The sequence below is a fragment of the Pogonomyrmex barbatus genome, unplaced genomic scaffold (genome assembly GCF_055798465.1).
Source record: "Pogonomyrmex barbatus isolate J1 unplaced genomic scaffold, ASM5579846v1 scaffold16, whole genome shotgun sequence".
Lineage (NCBI taxonomy): Eukaryota > Metazoa > Arthropoda > Insecta > Hymenoptera > Formicidae > Pogonomyrmex > Pogonomyrmex barbatus.
Window position 1 is genome coordinate 5,144,551 of NW_028297112.1, and position 21,714 is coordinate 5,166,264.

Below are 21,714 nucleotides of genomic sequence, written 5' to 3' on the forward strand. Positions count from 1 at the left end.
CCCGTTTTTCCACGGCGAAGAACATCGGCGCGAGAACTTGGACCGATACGACCGGCCGGTGTAATTCGATTGTCCGTTACTCCGCGCGCGCGCGGGCCTCTCGCATAATTATGATAATGCGGCGCGTGGTAACGCGCGGGGAAAACGCATGCACGCATGCGATCATTACGGCGGCGTAGCTACCGCGCGGAGGAAATAAAAGGAGTTTAGCTCGCGATTATCTGTCTTCTTCTCCTGCCCGATATCGGCAAAAATGCCGAAAGCCGAGATTAGCGTCGTGTATCCTGTTTCAACATTAAACACTCCCGTGTCCATTTTTACCAATATAGATTAATCGCGGTTTAACTTATCTTTTATCTTTTTTTAGTTTCTAAGAATTAAAAAAAAAGGATACGGTAATTTAAGCCGAGATTAAAATTAATAAGCATTAAAAATGGGCATTAGATGTTACAATATATCTTTCTTATATTGGCGGTACAAATGTACTTCATTTCAACAAGATGTATTACACCTATTTTTATAATTTTTATATTTACAGTAGGAAAATTATGAAAAACCTACAGATTATTCTAGATTACATTTAAAAATGATGTAAAAAAGTTTAGTGGCGACTTAGAATCTGGATAAAAAAATTATTTAATCAACAAGTAGAAAAGTGTTTTACTTATTATAATGTAATCTATCTAATATGTAACTATGTAATCTGTGCATCGCAATAAAACTTTATATAAATCATCTTAAATGTACTTAAAGTACTTGTACAAAAAAAATTAAGATTTTTGTCATTATTTCTTACGTTTCTATTAAAGCACATTTTTATATTTAAATAATTTGTGATCTAGGTTCAAAATCGCAATATTTTTTATATTTTTAAACGTGTAGTCTAAAATAATCTATAATTTTTTCATTGTAAAATAAAAATAAATGTAAGGTACTCTTAAATTATCTCAAACAAATGTATTCTAACAGTGATACAACTGCAGAAAAAAAACGGTATAATAAGATGCTTTTAACACTCAAGATTTCCATAAGAATGCAATAATCCCACTGAATATACACCACTGAATCATTATGAACAAACTCTTCGATCATTAAAGAGCGTGTACTAAAAGATAGAAAAAAAAAACATCTGAACATTATGTAGAGTTGCATTTTATTTACTTATATCATAAACATATGTGCGCTTTCGTTGCAGCGATATTTAGCGTTTTAGCAATCCACTCATGGTCATTAAGAAAAGAAAAAAGAATAAAACTTAGTCAGCAGATATAAAAAGCCCCATCTTGCAATGAAATTGTTTTTACGATATATTTTATTTTACATTGCACGCTGACGACATTAAAGACTCCGAGTGCAATATTTATCTAATATTTTTTCAGCGTTATCAATCATAAGATATACATTTCATATCTTATTCTTTATGTTCAAAACCACTTTTTTAATTATTCACAATCATTTCTTTACAATTTATACATGTATCATGATTATATTTCATCTTACATTACACGCTGACGATATTAAAGACTCCGAGTGCAATATTTATCTAATGTTTTGTCAGCGTTATCAATCATAAGATACATGTACATTTTATATTTTATCCTTTACGTTTAAAAGCACTTTTTTAATTATTTACAATCATTTCTTTATAATTTATAAATATCTCATAATTATTAAGGCAAACTTTGGCTTTTAATATTCTCTATTATTTTGTACAGGCATTTTTAATTACAAAAACAAAACTTTTTGCTCCTGTCACTTTTAATGAATCTGAAGAAGTCTGGACACCGCCTTAAGGAATTTATAATAAATACAAAAAATTAAAAGAACTTTTTTATGTAAATTTTCCATTGCGATATGCTACAATAATAATAATAAACAATGATAAATATATCGTTACTTATGTTGAAACACCGAAAACGCATAAAGTTATAAATAACAAATTATCGCGATACTTAAACACACAGTAAATTATACATATACATTTTGCACTTTCGTGCAGAAATTCTGTTTATATTTTACAACTGATATCGACACAAAAAGCGTCGCGACTGTATCAGGATTAGAATAGATGCGCGGTAACAGGATCGCGAGAGACTCGAAAATCATTTCGCTTAATCTCCTGTCTTCATCTTAGTAAAGACCTCTTGTCAAATTGCAGTTATTAAGAAGCTGTTAATACAAAGTGCGATAAGAGTGCATCACGGAGAGAGCGTGACGCGGCGCTGATAAAAATGAGCTCATTAAATCGAGCTGTCTTTTTCCCTCCTGCTCGATACATAACGTACCGTATCGTATTTTGCGTGTTAGACTTTACAATAAGTGTTGTAACAAAGTGTTGTCGCAAAGATAAGCCGGGCGCAAGAAATCCTGGCGACAAGAAGGAGAAAATCGTCACAGGCCGAAAGCGCCTGAAAGCTCCGAGTAGCTCATGATCAACGATAAAGAAAAATCGGCGCACGGGTGGAAGAGAGAGATATGACCGGGAGGGGGACTCGATAAAGACTCGGCTGTGGCGCACCAGCAGACGTTACAGGGCAATTACAAGGTCAACGGGCCAAGGAAAACGTCGTCCAGATACTCTCGGCTCGAGGTCATCGTCTCTGCCGAGCATTAGCCGAAGAATTTTCGATCGCGCTATTCCGCCTTCGCTCCCAACGCGACCCGAAACGAGCGAAGACCAAGGACTGGTGATTCAGCAAAAAAAAAAAAAAAAAAAAAAAGTGTCAAAAGATTCTACTACTTACGATAAAAGACTTCGTTTCATTTCGTTTTATTATTATTTTTTTTTTTTATTTCGGAAAATGAAGTTGTGTATTATATAACGGAAGATTTTTCTATAAAAATTTTTATAAAACTAAAGTGAAGTTCATAAAGTAAAGCTACTCCAACACGTTTATAGATAACTTGAAAGAAGAGGTATGATGAAGTTTTATCCTATTTTTAAAAACACTTCAGTGGAAAACGACCTGTTTGATTTCGGAAATGTGGCAATATACATTGAAACAAAAATAAAAAAACTTGTTTTGAGACAACTTCTCCCCCTCCCCCGGCCTTTCGGGAATCATAAAAATTTAACGTAGAATAAATATGTGAGAATTTATCGGTCATAAGGCGGGATAGTTGGTCAAATATACCACGTGCGAGTTCGGGCTTGCATGCCAGCAATATATATCGAATTTAAACCTGAAGAATTTGAATATGTGCGCATTCTAAAAGTAGGAATATAGCTCAGAACGACTTGCTGACGATTGTTTGTCGCAGAATTAAATTTCAATCAAGTGGGACACGAAAATGCAAGAAACTTAATTTGCACTTTTTGCACTTTTTTCGCACGATTCCACCACGTGAGCGTGCGTCTCGCGATTAGTACCCATTGCAAAAATTGCGACAGCGCCCCATTAGTTCATACGATTCAGCCGAACAGTTTCTCCGAACAGAAATCTTACTGTTCGATAATAAGGTAAATAAACAGTTTTTTACGCAATCTCTTTACGCGGTAAGCTCGCCTATGGCGCATTAATCCTTGCCGCTAATTAGTTTTAATAATAGTTGCATTTCTCTAAACCTCTCTCGATGGTCGATTAATGGACAAAGGATTGATTAACTAATCAAGAAGAAAACGGCTGTCATTAGCAAATCCGTCGATGCTTTTAGAGTCTCAATTCGAGAAAAATTCCACAATAAAGTAATTAACCGACGGGTGAATTCGCGCAAGAATGAGGACATACATTATCGCTCGTCTCGAAAATTATTTAGAAATTAATATAGAATCATGCAAGAATCGATTTCGTTTCATCATTCCGTTGCGATTGGTGGAATACGGATAAAGGATATTAAAAGGCAAAAACATTATGATTAGCTCTCGCTCAAGTTGCAATGCCAATTTTATGGGTAATTTTCAATCGTAACTTATATTTAATCATTTTATGGGTATATCGCATTTTTTTAGTTATTATTAACATTGCTCCCACATCGTTTCCATATCGGTGCACCGATCTTATAAGCGAGGTAAAGCGGTGTACATCATAATGACTCCACCGTATGCCCTACTCCATTTAAGTATCCAACTATTCATTAAATTAAATTATTATAATTCGCTTGTTATTATCAAAATTACTATATTACAGTAAGAGCAAAATGAAGAGTGTGATTTACTAATAAAACAAAATTTATCTTGATTATAATAATTCAATGCGGATGGCAATCAATGAATGTCCCACATTTGAAGCTCCTTCGTTTGAAGCGGCTTTCAGTCCCGCTGAGTGGCGTTGGTTGCTTTAATCCCGAGATGTATGGACGACCGGTATGCTAATAACTAATTAAAATGATCGGCTTACCATGAGCTTTTCCCGATCCAGATGGAGCAGATCGCTGCCTTTGATGTCCTTCGACTTGAAAACGTCCGCATAGCGGTACAGATTTAGGGCTGACATCCATTCAACTACGTTCAGAGACGTCCACTCACTGACGGGCTGCGAACAGAGAAACGAGACGTAGATCGTAGGTGGCACATCGATGGCACAAGAATCAGCGACGACTAATTGAGCCAAGTCCACTTGCGCACGAGGAAGAACGCGCGTGTACACACGTGCATATAGGTGTATGTGTGTGTGTGTGTGTGTGTGTGTGCACTTCGAGATGTATTTACACGGCTGTGTTATTGGCTATAATCCCGCTTGGATCGTGCGAATTATAAAAGCAAAAGAAAAGAAAGAAAAAAAAAAAAAAAGAAATAAATTAAAGCAAAGTAGAACAAGTCAAGTGTTAGGTAAATAAGGCGATAAACGCAACGGCTGTTGTCCAATGTAATTAAAATTGTTAATTATGTATTCTTACACAAAATGTCTTACTTCAAAAGTTAATGGCACAAATGTTGCACAAGCACACAAAGTTCTGATTTTCGGAAGGTCGTTCGTCATTTTGCTCCCCTGCCTTTTGATTTTCGATGTTAAATTTATTTATAATTTCACCTCACACAGATTAGTATTTTACAAAAGTAAAATTTTCATCTTAAATTATACATTTGCACACTTGTTTATCTCTCTGGAAATCATTATTATAAAATATGGGAAAAAAAAAATATGATTATCAGATGTGGTACAATCTACTTTGGACGATGGATAAAAATATGATCCGGGAGTATCATCAACAGTGAAACCGTGTAAAATCCTCTTTAATGCGCATGATTAATCGATTCTTTGCAAGCGGAAGCGGATAATGAGCTAGGCTGTCCCGTTCGCCAGTCAGTATGCACGCGCTTATTAGCCCCGAGATTTTCAAATGAGAACGCGCGGCGATTTCCGGCTTCGTCCATTGGAATGTTTGTGTTTTCATTCTCTCCTACAACAATGACATTAATTTCTTTCTAAATCACGACTCCAGACACGCTTTATAAAACCATTCGCATAGCAAATTCGGATAATAATCGCTTCTGGTTAATGCACTGAATTGGAAGGTGAAAGTCGGAATAATAATGTAGATCTCTTTAGATATACATTTCATGCCAGATATCCAATTCTTTCCTCGAGAAAAGGCAATGCATTAAATTTAATCAAATGTTTAAATGCCTATTTTTAAGATTGAGAAGCACTGCTTTTTCTACTAATTAAGAGCTGACTTATTTATAAATAATCTAGCCTTTTAAATGATATTTTATAACATAGTATATGTTAATATATAATAAAATTGCTAATCTCGTTATTAGCAATATATAATGTCATGATTAAGATAAGTTCCCGATTCTATTAAAATGTGTTTCGCAATGTGTTTCAATTTGTTTTAGTAAGGAATTCATAGTAGCAAGGAATTCAAGTAGATTTCATAGTAATTTTCATAACTATTTTCATAATAAATATGTAAATTCTTCTTTAAAAATTCATTTAAATTATCCAGATTCGATTTGTATGTGTATTCGATTATAATTTGATTGCAATAAGCTATCTATCTCTATTATACGGCGAACTGCAAGATATCTAATTGTATTTCTTCGCATTATTAAATAATTATTTAATACTTCGGAAATTAATTAACTGTAATTGCAAAATATTGTTGCAATTTATTCTGAAAATTTCTTAAGTTCAATTGTTCGCGAAGTCTGTCTTTAATCTGTGATATTTTAAAAAATTTATGTATTTGATAAATCAAAGATAAAAATTAGAAATGAAAAAGGAAGAAATATCCATTAGTTTATTAATGCAAAATCTCCGACAGTTTTAATCAAATGGAAACTTCAAATATCATCGGCGATCTTTATTTAATCGATGAGTGATTAAGTCCTCGACAAAAGCGGCGCACTATCGTGCAATTATAATAACATTTCCATTGTCGTATTAATCTTCTATTTATATTATTGTATATAATTACGATTCAATAATCATGATTCACAATTAACGTTTATTTAATGCACGTATGCATTATATCTACGCGTTTAATACTGGTCGTTACGTAATTAAAAAAAAAAAAAAAAAAAAAAAAAAAAAAAACATACAAAAAAGAAGAAGTACATTTAGCTAGAATTTTTTTTTTTCATCGACCGATTCTCGCCGGACAAGTGCTGTTATCCGGTGCCGATCGTCGAGGATTACGTAAAAGGAGCGTCTCCGGATTTTCTCGATCCCGAAGATAAGACGCGTTGTCGAAACGTTTAACGCACCACGCGGGCGACCAGGCCCGATTAGATAAATCGACGCGCGATCGGAGATGAGCGGCGGGACGGAAGGAGATGAGGTGATGAGGCGAAGAGAAGAGACATCTCCGTGTGCCGCCGACCACCGCCTATTGGTAGCGAGGGGATACTGATAAAGCGAAAGTGTAAAAAGCGCGGAAAAAAGAAAACGTAACCTCTCGCCGTAACCCCGAGTCCGCGATATGACGACAGTGCGCGAGATAAGTCCTCGCCTGTCGTCCTCGTCCGAATAATCCGCTCCAGCCGGCAGCGCGCGTCCGTCCGTCCGTCCGTCCGTCCGTCCGTTCGTCCGATCGACGCGCTCGATTAATCTCCGTCGAGAGATCGTTTCTTTCTCGCCACCGCGCGCCACGTCTCACCGGCACTGCACGAGAATTAAATCGCCGACGTCGCGAATTTTTGCTCGACTCTCGAGCCGCTAATCTGGGATGCTCGCTACAGGGGAGAACTTATTTCGCGGAAGTCATCATCTCTGCGACGGAAATCCTGCCGTGATATGCCGAGCGGGCTGACGTTTATATCAGAACGCCTTTTCCTCGAATGGGGGAGAGGGGGAGGGGCAGGAGGGGTGGTTCTTGCAGCGATCGATGCCGCACCGATCTGAAATCGCGCGAGGGATCAACGTCACCCCAATGAGCCCAACGAATTTCTCAACGTTTCGAGGATGCGGCAAAATGCGACGAGACTGCGAATTTTGTATCGTTTACCTTGTCAAACTTCGATCGAGGATAAAATTCGAGACCCGCGCAAATATTGACCACTTTCTTTTAATATCGCCCGCTATAATGATCTCTTGTGCCGCAATTAGTGCCGTAAATACGTCAGATTTACTCCACTTAATCTGTTCAGTCATGTGAATCATAGCATACCGTTCTGTATCGCTATGAAAGCCCATTTGAATTTTCTTGAAATATGATAATAAAAAGATTTAAAATGCGATTTATTACTTCCCGCATTTAGATGATTAATTTCATTTATGACTTTCACCTGCTAATTTTCATTCCGTCGATAAAATAAGATGTAATTATTTACGTAATGTACGGTTATATATAAAAAAGCTTAAAGTAGTGTTATTCGAACGTCTTTTAAGAAATCGATATTAGAATAGCAAATTTTCAATGTCGATGAATTTCCATCTCACAAACTTATTGTTTATGAGATAATTTTAAATGTCATTAATTTCATTTTTCTGCTAATGAAAAAAACGTGACATTAACTCGAATATTTTAGCTTCATTATATTATCTTTTATAAAAAAAAAAGACGACATTCGGATCCCTTATCCCTTTTTTTTTTTTTTCACGATTTCATGGCGAACGCTACCGAATTTAGGTCGTTACGCTATCGAATTTCAAGCAGGTCTCGTCCTGATAACAACACGCCGCTTGCGCGTTTATGTAAAATTCGCGATTATAATAAATATAAAATTCACAGTCTTAGACGGGTTTCGTAGTAAAGTACCTACCTACATAAAAATCCTATACCTATACAAATCTAGGCAATTCGAAATAGAAACAATTAATTTCTTTCTTATAATCACATGATGACGAAATTGTTATTTTATTCTGGTATGTTTCAATTTTTAATTACATGCATAAAATATAGCATAAACTATAGTGTAATAATTATTTAAATCTAAATCAAAAAATTCATCGAGACTTGAGATTTATGTAAAAAAATTTCATTTAGTCGAGGATAGCAAAGAATTAAATAGACAAACATATTTATCAAAAACGGAAGAAGATAAAATTTGATGCCGCGATGAAAAATTTATACTTTGCACATCACCGATTTTATGTGGAGACTGGCGCGTTGAAATTTTCTGCACTTTACAATGCATCAATCATCGTGAAACATAATTAAAGATAAATTCTTATCACCAGAAATATTATTTTCAAACTTGCGAGCTTGACATTTTCACGCGGCGTCTCGACACAAGTGAAAAACTCTTTGTTTCGGCGTCTGGATTTTCGTCATTAAGTGCTGTTAACTATGTACTTTGCTTTAAATATCGCTCGAGAATTCTGCGCGCTTTTGTTTCGTCAAACTGTGATAGTGCATGCTCGGGAGATAATTCTGTTGGTTTAAAAGTATCATGAAACGCTTATATACAAAAAGTACAAGTTGCAAACCGAGATCGATATGCATAAGACTCAAATTATTATATGTCAAGAAATATTAAATATATTAATACAAAGTATAGATATATTTGTAATATACTTGTTTTTTACAATAAGAATTTCTAGCAGCCTCAAATTTTTGAGAAAATATTTTTCAAAATGTAACATTATTTCGCACAATGATTAAATCATACATAATGTGTCCTAACGTGACTTGTTTTGCAAGATGTCTACTCAAGTCCGAAAAAAATTCTATGATTTTCAAGATGTTTTTAAAAATTCCAAGTAAAATAAAAATATTTTTAACTATACCTTACAAATATATTTATATTTATTGTGCAAATTCTTTAATATTTTCTATTCATAAAAATTTCTAAATAATAAAATAAAATTAAGAATGTCACTCGAGTTTCAATAATTAAATTTAAAAAATTTTTAAAGAAATTAACAAGATAGATTTTAACAACTAAATATTTTATATTGTATAAAATGTTCAAACTTGATTTTCAAAAGCTATAAATAAAAAATTATATCAAGTATAACTGGTACTGATTCAACTTTCATAAAATTAATAAAATAAATATCCATCTTCGTTAAATAAAATTACACCTAACAAGAAATCGTTACTTTCAATATATAAATATTGGATTATTCATAAAATGCTCTGATGTTGAAACTGGATGAGTTCACTGTTAAAAATTCAGTCGATAAATTCCGGAGATTATCATATAATAGAAACAAAATAGTAAAACAATTTAAAAAAAAAAAAAAAAAAAAATTCATTGATCTTTAATAAAATTCCCTGAGAATCTCCTGATTTCTCGAGATACAAAACAAATTTTCTGAAAATTTTAAGTCTCTTAAGTTTTTTTAGGCATCCTGGCAGAAAAATTTTCGATAAACACAATAAGATACCAAGAGATCTAAGTATAATCCGAGTATAATTAATTCGAACGGTAATGTAACGAGAAAGCACTGACTGGCTTACTGACCTTGTCCTTGTCGTGAACCTGGCCCGGTAGCGCGTGACCCTTGGTACTCCATTGGCACAGGTACTGGCCGTTGTAGTCCGAGCACACGATGTGGAAGCACGCGTGGCACTCTGCAGGACATAGAGAACCGCACATGCAGCAACATAGACTACTATTATCATCGCGCATCGTTCGTTTTGTTGCCAACCCCTCGTGGGTGGCTGCGCCCCTGCCACCCTTCGCGCGACCGATCGAGTTCGCGTCGACGCCCTCCGCCACGGCAGGCTGCTGCAGCTGCAGCTGCTGTTGCTGCTGCTGCTGCTGCTGCTGCTGCTGCGCGCTACACCAACACATATATCGATGAAAGGACACCGGCCTCGCGCACACCGGTCTCGTGAAGCCGAGCTCGCTCTCGACACCGTCCGTCGACGTCACGGACGTCGTCGCGGCATCGTCGCGCGTCGACGTCAACGTACGCGATTGCAGATGCAACTGCTGCAAGGATTGCTCCTCGAGCTGTACGGCCGCAGCCACCGCCGCCACCGTTACCGCCGCTGTTCCCTCCCGATGCTGTCTCGTCGCCTGGTTATTATTATTACCGGCGGTGTACCACTTGGGCGGCACGTACGTCGCCGCCGATCTAGACGTCGTCCGTCCGACGTCATACAGCTGACCGACGACATGGTCACCGGCGTTGCCGTATGTCGCGAGGATCGACGGCGCCGTAGTCGATCCAATAGCGAGATTCTGCATCTGTCGTTGCAGTTGCATGCTCGCGGAATTGTTCAGTGACGACGACGACGACGACGACGACGATGACGACGATGACGAAGACGACGACGAAGAGGTAATAGACGACGGCGCCGCGGCGCCGTTGGTCGCCGTCGTCGTCGCCGTCGCGGCGCCCTTGCGCAGCATGTAGTTGTCGGAATCAACGGCCAACAGTCGTGACATCGCCGTAGATTTAGCCTTGCTGTCGTCGCCGGTTCCTGGACTGATCTTCGGTGAGCCCTTCGGCTCGAGCCGGGAGGATATCGTCGTGATCTGCTTATCCAATTCATCTGTGCAGGAGCTGCCGATCGTCACCGTGCTCGTGCTCGTCGTCATTGTCATCGTCGTCGCCGTCGGCATCGATCCGGGAGCGAACAACTCCTGGATCCTGGCCTGATGGTGCACTTGCGTCGCGGCGGCCGTGGCGGCCGCAACGGATGCGCTTGTCGCACGCTTCATCGTCGCCGTGGCCGATCATCAAGTAAAAGCTCAAGCGGCAAGACAGCTAAGTCTTCCTTGGCGACGCCGACGTTCTCGCGGCTGACGCGTTGCTGCTGCTCGACCCAGGCGACGAGTCCTGCTCCTCTCGCGGGCCACCCAGGTACCCCGACATCCTTCTCGAAATCTTCGAAATTCCCCGTCTGGTTACGCGTTCGATCGATCGCGACACTCAAACGTCGTGGACACTCGAATCTTCACAGTTGCTGGCATGATGAGTACGTGTCTCTCCGATGCGGCACGTCGCCGATGATACCGAGTTCGCTGATCCTGCGCATGGTACCTGCGGCCCCCCCCCCCCCCGAAGAAAATTCTTCAAGGCCGCCGCGAATGTGGCATATTTATTCAGTCGATATCGAAGCAATATCGCTCTCTCGTAATCGAGATCTTGTTCTTTCAAGGATTCTTCAACGTGCTTCAACGTGTCTGGCCGGCGATTTACTCTTATCGTGCCGGCTCCGTCGTTATTATTAATAGAGGGAACGCATGGATAAATTGATAGACGAACAAGAGAGGGAGGGAAAGAGAGAGCGAGTTATAAGGAGACGGATGAGAAAGAGAGATGAAGATACAGAAAGAGAAAAAGAGGGAAAGAGAGAGAGAGAGAGAGAGAAAGAGAAAGAGAGAGAGAGAGAGAGAGAGAGATAGCCGCTCCCGTGGGTGTGACCTCGTGTAAATTCGTTTTCCATAAATCTCACTCCTACCACACACTCTCTCGTAGTCGCGCGCGCGGCGCGCTCTCACACACGACCTTTGTATAAACGCCGAGATTCGCTGAGCCGAACGAAACCGGTTTTGTCAAGCAACGACACCGAGCGATTTTCAAGCGTAGCCTCGCGCGAGCGCGAGCGTACGAGAATCCTCGTGGTTTATCGAGCGCGATCCCGGAATAATCCCGGAATGAAGCTGGAGTCGAGGAAGGCGAGCTGATCGTCCGTCCGTTAATCTAGAAATTCGTCCCGGACGAATTAATCCATCGGAACGACGCAGCCAGATTATCCTTTCGGGGCAATTAATAATGGTGGATCAAGTCGAGGCTCCAGGTGAATTCACGGCGCGCGCGATCGCTCGGAAGAGGTGGATCTCCCGGCGCGATCGATCGTGGATTTTCGATCGATTTTCGGAACATTGTCGAGGTCACCATCCATCCACTCCGCGAGAATCCAGGATTCCGGGCGGTTCTCGATATGTAGACGTGGAAGCCGGGAGAGAGTTCTCGTCTCCGTTGAGGATACCGGCACAGAATGTCCACCGGGACCGGACGGTAGATGGACCGTCGTACAAACTGTCGCGCGAACGTGGAAGTCACTCGCGTATAATTGGAGTCATCGTGAGCACTAACAGCGTTAAAACAACCGGCTCCCGTGTCCGCCGAGTCAGCGGCTCGTCAACTCGAGACGGGGGCCGCTTATCGCCCGGGTTCGCGCGTTGATCAGCAAGTAGAGATCCTCTTCTCTCCTCTTTTCTTTGCTCCCTCGCTCCTCTCGCTGGTCTCTCTCTCTCTTGTCGCTCTTGTCGCCTCGCCGGCGTCCGTTGTCTGCCGAACGAAGCGAAGTAAAACGTGGGTCGCCTCTAATCTCCCCCGATGTGACGAAGCCGAACCAATGTCGGTCGCGACACAGCTCGATCATGTAGCGCCGGATGGCCCATCAAGGACACTCCGCTGCTTCCTTTCTTCCTTTTGGCGTCTACCTCCTGCATCCGCCTCCTCCTCCGCACCGTCGATCGTCCATTAAGTCCACGAAGTCGAACGAATTCTCGATTAGGAACTAGTGTCTTCTCTCGTCGTTGTCGCTTTCTTCCTCGCGGGGATTTTCGTTTTTCTTCAGTATCTCGCTTCCTCGATCTCCTCGAGTTCCTTTGGCCTTTTGAATATCAGCACGATTGGAACACGTAGCACTAAACGCAGCACCAGATTCTCCGATCGAGGAGCCGCATCCTTCTCGCCGGATACCGCTGATCGGTTTTCTCGTTTCTTTCTCTCCTTCCTGTCTTCCCTCCTAGCGCTTCGCACGGTCGACCGCTTCGCTCGCCGGAACGGATCGCGCCGCTCCTCCTTATCACGTCCACTAGAAGGCCGCGACTGCCAACCGTTCGTTCGCGGATACCCGTGTCTCGCCGGATCACCGCCACCGTCGTCCCGACGCTTTACCGACCGCGAGTTAGCGCGGCAGCGGAGGAGTCGGATTCGGAACGGAGCTCGCGTGTACCAGGCTCGCTCGCTCGCTCTCTCGTACAGTCCCCTCTGTCCCTCTATCCCTCTCCCTCTTTCTCTTTCCCTCTCTCTCGGCCGGCAAGGTAGACCTCAGTAGCGGACGATCCTATTACCTCTTCTTCTCGACGATTCGTGATCGCTTCCACCCGGTAAAGCTGTCCACGTAGGGTATCCTCTCGGCGCTCCAACCTCCCGAGTTGATCTAACCCTCTCTCTCTTTCTCTCTCTCTCTCTCCCTCTTTCTCTCTCCTCCTTGCACTTGACGCGCGCACTCTACGAAACCGAGTTAGCTAGCCCTTCGAAGCGCTCCGCCTATTTTCGCTCGTTTCTCCTCTCTCAGCGGAGGTTGCCGAGTAGACCACGAGACGAGAGGAGAATTAGTCGGTCGATCGGTCGGTCGGTTGGTCCCCGTCCGTCCTCGTTCGCAGGTACTCGGCCGAAAACTCGCCGGCGTGTCCGTTCGCGATCGCGCGAAGACGGCGCGCGCACTCTCACGCACACAGAGAGGCACGCGTGTTGTACACGCGCGCGAATGGCACGCATGCACGCACGCACGCATGCACGCAGTTCTCCTCCGGTATGGAAAAGTCCACTGGGCACTGCACTTTTTGTGCCGGCGGCCCGTCTGCAACACGCGCACACACCTATACCGTCGCGGTGGACACACACGTCACTCGCAACGCATACGTATACAACACCTATCTATCTATTTGTCTATCTTTCTCTCTCTCTGCCCTCTCTTTCTCTATCTCTCCCTCCCGTCTCTTCCCAACCTCCTCATCGTTCCCCTCGAGACCGCTCGTTGCCACTCTCTCGTTCTCTCTCTCTCTCTCTCTCTCTCTCTCTCTCTCTCTCTCTCTCTCTCTCTCTCTCTCTCTCTCTCTCTCTGTTTCTCGGGTCCTTTCTCGTGCGATCGTCTTCACGCTGGCCGTGCACAGCCGGTCTCTAAGTCTCTACATGTCGAGTGTTGCCCGTGGGCCAAGTCTCTCCCTTCCTCCTTCCCTTCCTCCCTTCTACCCTTCCTCGCTTTCGCTCTCTCTCTCTTTCTCTCTTTCTATCTTCTTTCGATGTCTTTCTCTCTCACTCTCTCCCTCTCTCTTTCTCTAGCCGTCTTTTGACTCCCGCTCCGTCTCTGGTTCACTCTCCTACTCTAACTTTATCTACCGCAGCGCGTGTAGCGAGCGACGTTCGCACGTTTTCGGCTTTCACCCGGACCGATCCACCGACGACAACGACGACGACGACGGGGACCGAGGCAGTCTCTCTGCTAGACGCCACTCGCGGACATATATACGAACGTGCGGCTCTCTAGGAATCTCCTACGCCCGGAGCAAGCGATCTTTCGAACACCACCGCCGTGTTGGATTCCTTTCCTGTAAGAATCCTCGTTGAATCCTCTTCGACCCGACTGGACGGACTAGACGTTTTGCTCGTGTTCCGGGTTCCCACTGCTGATCCACGCCGGTCCTAATGACTCACTGCCTCGTCTATGTGGACGGCTTCTTCCTGGCCGCGGAGGAGAATACCACACCGCCGGCGAGGCGCACAGCTGACCGGCCGGTCCGCCAAGCTCGGTCAATAGCCATAGCCAGCCGCGAGCTGCTGCTGCCGAGGGTAGCTCGTGGCTCGGCGCAACGATGCTTCGGCCATCTCCGACATCCGTCGGCTTCTCCCGTGGCCTTTACGCCGAGCAGACTCGTGCTGGGACGATGCCGGGGCCCCGAGCCGTTCGTTTCGTTCCGATCGAACCGCCGGAATGGAAATTTCCTGCCGAACATTCCTAGGCGACGAGCGGATCGACCGAACTGGACGCGAATGAGAATACGCGTTCCTCGAGAATCGTTCATTGTCTCCGAGGAGCTCTCGTACCCCTTTGACATCGAATCGTCACAATTTGCCGAAGGATTCTACCATCGGGCATCGGCAGGTTGCGTAATTCTCATCGCCTTTGTGATGATGAAAATTATGTCGACGATAGAGATCCATTCGGTTCGTCTCGACGATCACGTTAAATAATTCAAATAACAGATCGAGGAATATTATATTTTCCGAGAAGATAAATATAAAATGGACCAAAATAATTTGGCGAATAATTTTGTGTGAGGTCGTTTTTTCAAAATATTAAAAATTCTGTTTTTCAATCGCTACTTTACGCGCACATGCTTTTCAGAATGCTCAAAGCTCTTCACTGCTCGATGATTGTATCCGATTGAGTTGGAGTAAGAAGCCGATGGAATTGCTTCTGGAATGTTGAAAATAAGATGCCTGACTATGCGAGCACGTTGTGCTTGAAATTCATATACGGTCGTGCTTTAAACGGAACTCGCGGATTTGTTGACGTGCTCCGAAGGTCTTTGTCCTTGCGACCAGCTCCTCCAGGGAAACCACAGTCGAAGAGATCATCCTGAGAAAACTGGAGTAATTTTCAAGTCGAATATATCTTGCCAAAATTTTACAGTGAGAAGAATAAGCTGACGTTTTTCGATTACTTGGTCCTTGCGTTCGGCTCTTCGGGAACGATGAATTGCATAAAATTTGAAGAATTTTTCGTTTTCATGCTCAGATCATTGAACATAATTTGATTTAAAATCCGTTACATCTTTTTGTTCAATATTTTCTATATAGCGGAGATATCCATTTCCGAGATTGGAACCCAATTCTTGGTGAGAGTGAGATTAATCTTGAGATTCTTCGTAATGATGCGACTCGATGCATGACAACTTTGACAACGAAAATATTATTCATCGTTCGTTTCCACGCATGTCCTTTCCTCGATTTTTTCGCGGATTATTTGTTTAACGAAACACAGCGATGTGCGCGCGCGAGAAAACCGCTTCGCAACGGATATTGATCGGGCAACGAGAGCGAGCGTTGACATGAATTTTATAGTTAACGTGGCACGCATGGCTGGCGCAGGTTGATAATGTTCAATCAAACCCACGCGTCATTAAACAAATAAATCCCAGAAACAAAGGCGGATAAATTTTGCTTCGAAATTTATAAAATGATACGTGCGTGTTTATCGTGCGAAAAAATATTTTTTTTTTTTCAAACGTATCGCTCACACACACATTTCAGTATTATAAAACCTAATATCTTCAAAATTGAATTAAATTTAATTCAAACTTTATTGTCATGGATAAAAAAGCATTCTCTTTGTATAAAATTGCAACGTATTTATATAATATCTAATCGCTAAAGTTGCATACTTGATATAAATTTTACTTGATATAAATTTTAACGAGAAAAATTATCAAATTTTTCAAAATTTGTTGTCAAAATATAGACTAATAAATGCGAAAAAAAAATATAATATTCTTCGTCTTTATGTGATGTGAGCATTGACTTTCTCGATCGGTTGTTCAATATATAATACAATCCCAGCGATTAATGAAAAAATTATTATCACATCGCAATCAGTCTGCCAATTGAAGCTCAATCTTATCTAAATTACGATGAAGGATCGAACATTCGTACGCACGTACAAAAATTGCTATTAAACAAACAATGTGACGACCATGTAACGAGGAAACTATACGAGTCAACTCTATTATGTGTGCCAATGGAATCTCTCGATTCTCAGTTTGAAATGTTCGATCCTTCCCATAAAACTCATTCGTGTCAGACAGAATTCAGCTATCGTTAAATATGGACTGGTGATTTTAAATATATATTAAAAGAGCGACAATAATGATATATTAATAAAAAGTCCATTTGAAAATTAATTAACATAATAAGATCAAAATCATCCCAGATTAATAAAAGAATTGTGCCTTAACATATTTAAAAGAATAAGAAAATCTTGAAGTGACTTATCTTTAGAACATTCCATCCCTCTTTAATTCCTTCTTTACACAAAGAATACAAAGAGTTTCATCAATGCTTTTAGTTAATTATATAACTTTACTTAAATATACTGTAATTTCCATTAAATATTATAATATAATCCTTATCGTGGATAAAAAAGTATTTATAATTAGTTTTAATAAAAAAATAATTATCATGCAAGATAATTATGATGCAAGATGATAATGATTTTTCATTTGCAATTTAAATTATTTTCAAAAGTCCACGTTCAAAAGTCCACGATTTTCTTTTCACACTAGCGCGCATATCGTTATGTTATCTAAAGCGCATAATAATAATAATAAATAAAGCACTGATACACTACAAATAAAGCATAAAAATAAGTGACAAATTCGTGTTACGTTACGTTGATAAGCAAATATCCAATGAACATTTTCGAGTGATCCAAAAGCTTTGATTTTCCGGCCAGCTGGGCGGAAGAAGGCGAAGACCGGCTAACGAGGCAATTTAAACCCGAATTTCGAGGATGCCCTCAAAGGAAGAAGACACGAGAAGGCCCTTTGATCAGGTCTGCATACTCGATCGAGCGTTAACGTTGATACCTTTCGTTTGCGCGAGACGCGTGCATTATTTTGTTCTTCTTTTTTTCCAAGCTCAGGATCTCGATTGCATCCTCATCCTGCCACGAGGTCCTTTTACGAGCGGATCTCGAGCACTCGCTCTTATCGTAAAAGCGCGCTCTGTGCGGAACGGGGACGCAGACGGGACGGACGAAGGGACAGGGAAAGGGACGTGAAAGTGAAAAGCGACTTTCCGAGGCAGCCGATGGCGAAGGGCCCCCGGCGACGAAGGATGATCGAACCCTGCGGGCGAGTGCGCGTGCGCACCGCGACAAGTACGTCCTGTTCAAGGTCACAGGGCCGCCCACGCCGTACAGTCGTCCCTTCGTCCAACCGAAGACCCGGTGCCCTTTATTGAAATTCGGCGGATCGATTGTCGTGATTGTGCGAGAGCGCTCTCTCTTGGCGACGCGCCCTCTCGCGTTTTAAGCGTGATTGCTCAGCGATATTAGGGCGTTTCTATTTTGGGATTATCCAAGCCTTCGCAGTGTCCTTTGTAAAGAATTTGTAACGCACGACTGAACGACCAAGAAGCACGAAAAATACTCTCCTGTCACAGGCATACCTTCATTTCAGAGATGCGTGAATCTCGATTTTTATATCCCGAGATTATCCAAGTTGCCGACAATACAATTTCATCAGGCTTCTCAGAAGATATTTGTATAAAGGTCAAATGTAACATATTATATAAATATTATTATATAAAGTATTTTTTATAAACATCAAACGTCACTGCCAAATTAAAATTTCTAAACTTCTTAATTAACATTAATAAAATAAATATTCTGAGATATTTAACTGCAATTTTTCAATGTTATTCTAATTTAGGATATTTACTCAAACCCGAAAAGAGATTTCTTAAGAATTCCTTGATTTTCAATTTATTCAAAAATTTCAGCTAGTAAAAATATTTTTAAATGTGTCTTATAAATAAATGTAAAAGGAATTATAAAAATAATTCTAAAAAATTAGTATTTTACACTGTATACAATTTTTAAACTGTATTTTCAAAAGTTACGAATAAAAAATTGTATCGTACTTAATAAAATTCAATTTTTATAAAACTATCATAATAAATATCTGTCCTCGTTAAACAAAATTGCACCTGACACGAAATCATTGTTTCCAATACTAAATGTTAAATTAGTTATAAAATTAGCGTGCTCTGTTGTAACAATTCAGTCGGTGAACTTTCTATTATAATAATATTATAACAAAATATTAGAAAAAGAAACTTCAAAACAATTTCCTGAGAATTCCCTAATTTTTAAATAATTTTCCTGAAAATTTCAGGTTATTTCAAGTAGATACTCTATAATTTTATCTTTCATATTTTAACAAACAATTTAATGCATCTTTAAAATATGACGATCCGCAAACTATCCTGATAATCAATAGAGACCTTCGTTCCATCTCGCAAATTTGCGCGTACCTCGATAAAAAAAAAAAAAAAAAAAAGAACGCAGTTAATGTTTTCTCTCATCATTCTTTTAACGATAACGATCGCCGATCGCATCGTTCGTATCGTCGCTCTGCATTCGCAATCGTCCGGAACGATTTGCAAAGCGTAGTGCGAAACGCGTTCCGCGATGATTTCACCATTAGATATCTCTAATCTCACGTGAGGCGCACTCGCGATAATATCCAACTACAGTGCAGTCCGAAACGGCAGCTGAAATAACACGCGACAAAAACCGGGGATCCCGGACCCGGCCTGCGGCGGGTGTTTGCCTGCGAATTCGAGAGACGCCGATCCACCAGCGATCGCAAATTCCACCGATCGTGACGCGAATTGCCGAGCGGCGAGCGGATCGCACGTTCGGGCAAAATCGCAAGATCGAGCCATTGCCCTGTTACACTTCGTTCATCAAATCCTAAATCGCAAAGTGAAAACACATTTATATTTAGACATAACCCCATTTTGAAAAAATATCGAAGAACTTAAAAATACCGTTCTTATCGTTTCTGCGATCGATAAGAACGGCGAAGCTACGTGCGTACGTGTTTTTCAACTTTGCGTCACAATTGAATAATACATCTCAAACAACTATTATACTTTCGCGACAGACAATTATTTTATGGTCGTGGTTCAAAATTGTAGGACTGACTGTATTTACCCCCTTGCCATCGACAGAGAGAAAAGAGAACGTGAAAGAAAAAGTTACCTCTCCTCTATTGTGTGCTTGTTTATCGAATTTAAAAATATACCCAAAGGTCCCAAAGGGTTAGATACTTCCGTATCCTGGCCAAGATAAATAGCAAGGGAGAAACGCTTGTTTTCGTGGCCCTGCGACAGCGAAGTTGCAACGCAGGTTGCACGTGCGCGCGATGCGTGCGGTACGAAAGTATCGCGCGGGCAAAATGGAGCAAAAACGGGCGGTCCGCTTCGTATTCTACGGGCGCGGCCGGCCGCATCGGTGCTGCTGCATTTAATGATCGACGGAAGCCGCACCGCGTTATACGAGCGATTCTTGCGTATTTTAATTCAAAACGTGTCATAGACGTGTAGAATATTTCAAAATTCTACGTTTCCCATCGCATAAACAAATTTTTATTTTATGATTCCTACACAGAAAAAGAGTCTTGAGAGAAATAAAATTAATCTTGAGAACACACAGTTTCTTTTCAAGACTACATATTCTCACATATATAAGCAAGAATATTCACATGGAAGATTTTTTAACTTTGAGTCGAACAAAAGTAACATTTGCATCAATCATATTTTTTTATGAACATGACATTTTTAATATCGACTGTTGCTTATGCACCGAAAAGAAAAAAATTAATTTCAAATCAAGACCATATATTCTTGTCATATTGTAATCTCTAAGAATTTTATTTTCGATTTGATTAAATTATTGTGTCGATACAAGTATTACCTTTGCTCAACAAACAAATTAAAAATCTTTTATGCGAAGATTATAACGTTTTTGCTTATATGCTTATATGAGAATATATAATTTTGATTCAAGATTTAATATTCTTTTCCGTGTAGTCGATATGAAAAATGTCACGCATAGAAGAATGTTTCATTTTGCAAAATTTGCGACAATAATTGACGAAGCGCAATTTTTTTGTACGTAGCAAATATGGATGTAACCCGATTTTACATCTTAATCGGCTCTACTGTAGCCATTTAAATCGGATTTCCTCTCGAACGCATCGCGCTACTCATCGGTGTCGTCACGCGTTCGCGGTACCGCGATTATCTTTCATCGAAACATCGGCTCATATCTGCACGCTTTTAATCGTCGCTAACACGAACACACGTGTAAAGACGCGCGTGTAAAGACGGCACGACACCAACCAACCTCGGATCTCGATTAAATCGATGACACGAGAAAACAGGCGACAATTTTTCAAAATACGCTGACGTCAAACGAATCTTTTCTTCCTTTATCGATTTATTAAATCAAGTCAAGTCCATTAGGACGTATAAAATTCAATCATCAATCTACGCTATCACGTTCTATTCGAGTACATTGTTCCGCTTAAGCCTTGTGATTGACTTTTTATAAAAACTTCGCAATTTAGACGAGACGATAAATGTGAATGCTACATCGCAGTTTCGACGAGTGAAACTCAATCGTGCACTCGCTCATGCTGGCTTAGCATTAATTTATCTGTACCGAGAAATGTCTATCATTACAAAAATCATGCACAGCTACTGTTATTATAACCCAGATTTCTATGTCTCTATTAATCGTCCCTCCTAAGTCAAGCTGAGGAGATGACTGATGCGAGGGAAATAAAATGGAACTCATAAATGTGATAAAAAGTTTCAACTTTTTATCTTTTCTTATATAATCTAGAATTTTCTCTTCTCATCTAATCTATCTAAAGCACACTATTGATAAAATCAAGACAGTTATCGTAATAAATTATAAAAACAGACATATTTCAATAAAATCCAAAGTTTAAAAAAAGATAAGATTAAATAAGAATGATTGTGCAATATTTAACCTGCATAATGCCGTTCACGTTCACATTTGACTATTAAGATTCAAAAAAATGTTTCGCCAAAGTAT

At 40.7% G+C, this 21,714-nt stretch overlaps 2 protein-coding genes across 3 annotated transcripts in view; both read right to left on the bottom strand.

Moving 5' to 3' along the window:
- The window catches only part of Pi3K21B (phosphatidylinositol 3-kinase regulatory subunit alpha), a 39,014-nt gene extending 24,941 nt beyond the window's left edge, over positions 1–14,073 (bottom strand). Inside the window, exons 1-2 of one of the 2 annotated variants that reach the window (XM_011644590.2) lie at positions 9,797–14,073; positions 4,338–4,472 (exon numbers count right to left, since the gene is read on the bottom strand). In XM_011644590.2, the coding sequence (XP_011642892.2) occupies positions 4,338–4,472; positions 9,797–11,005 (1,344 nt within the window). In that variant the 5' untranslated portion in view covers positions 11,006–14,073. The remainder of the gene's footprint in view (positions 1–4,337; positions 4,473–9,796) is intronic. The other variant, XM_089074093.1, reaches the window with a different exon arrangement.
- The window catches only part of LOC148937140 (uncharacterized), a 29,674-nt gene continuing 21,472 nt past the window's right edge, over positions 13,513–21,714 (bottom strand). Inside the window, exon 6 of the mRNA XM_089074105.1 lies at positions 13,513–15,979. Coding sequence (XP_088930231.1) covers positions 15,867–15,979 — 113 coding nt within the window. The 3' untranslated portion in view covers positions 13,513–15,866. The remainder of the gene's footprint in view (positions 15,980–21,714) is intronic.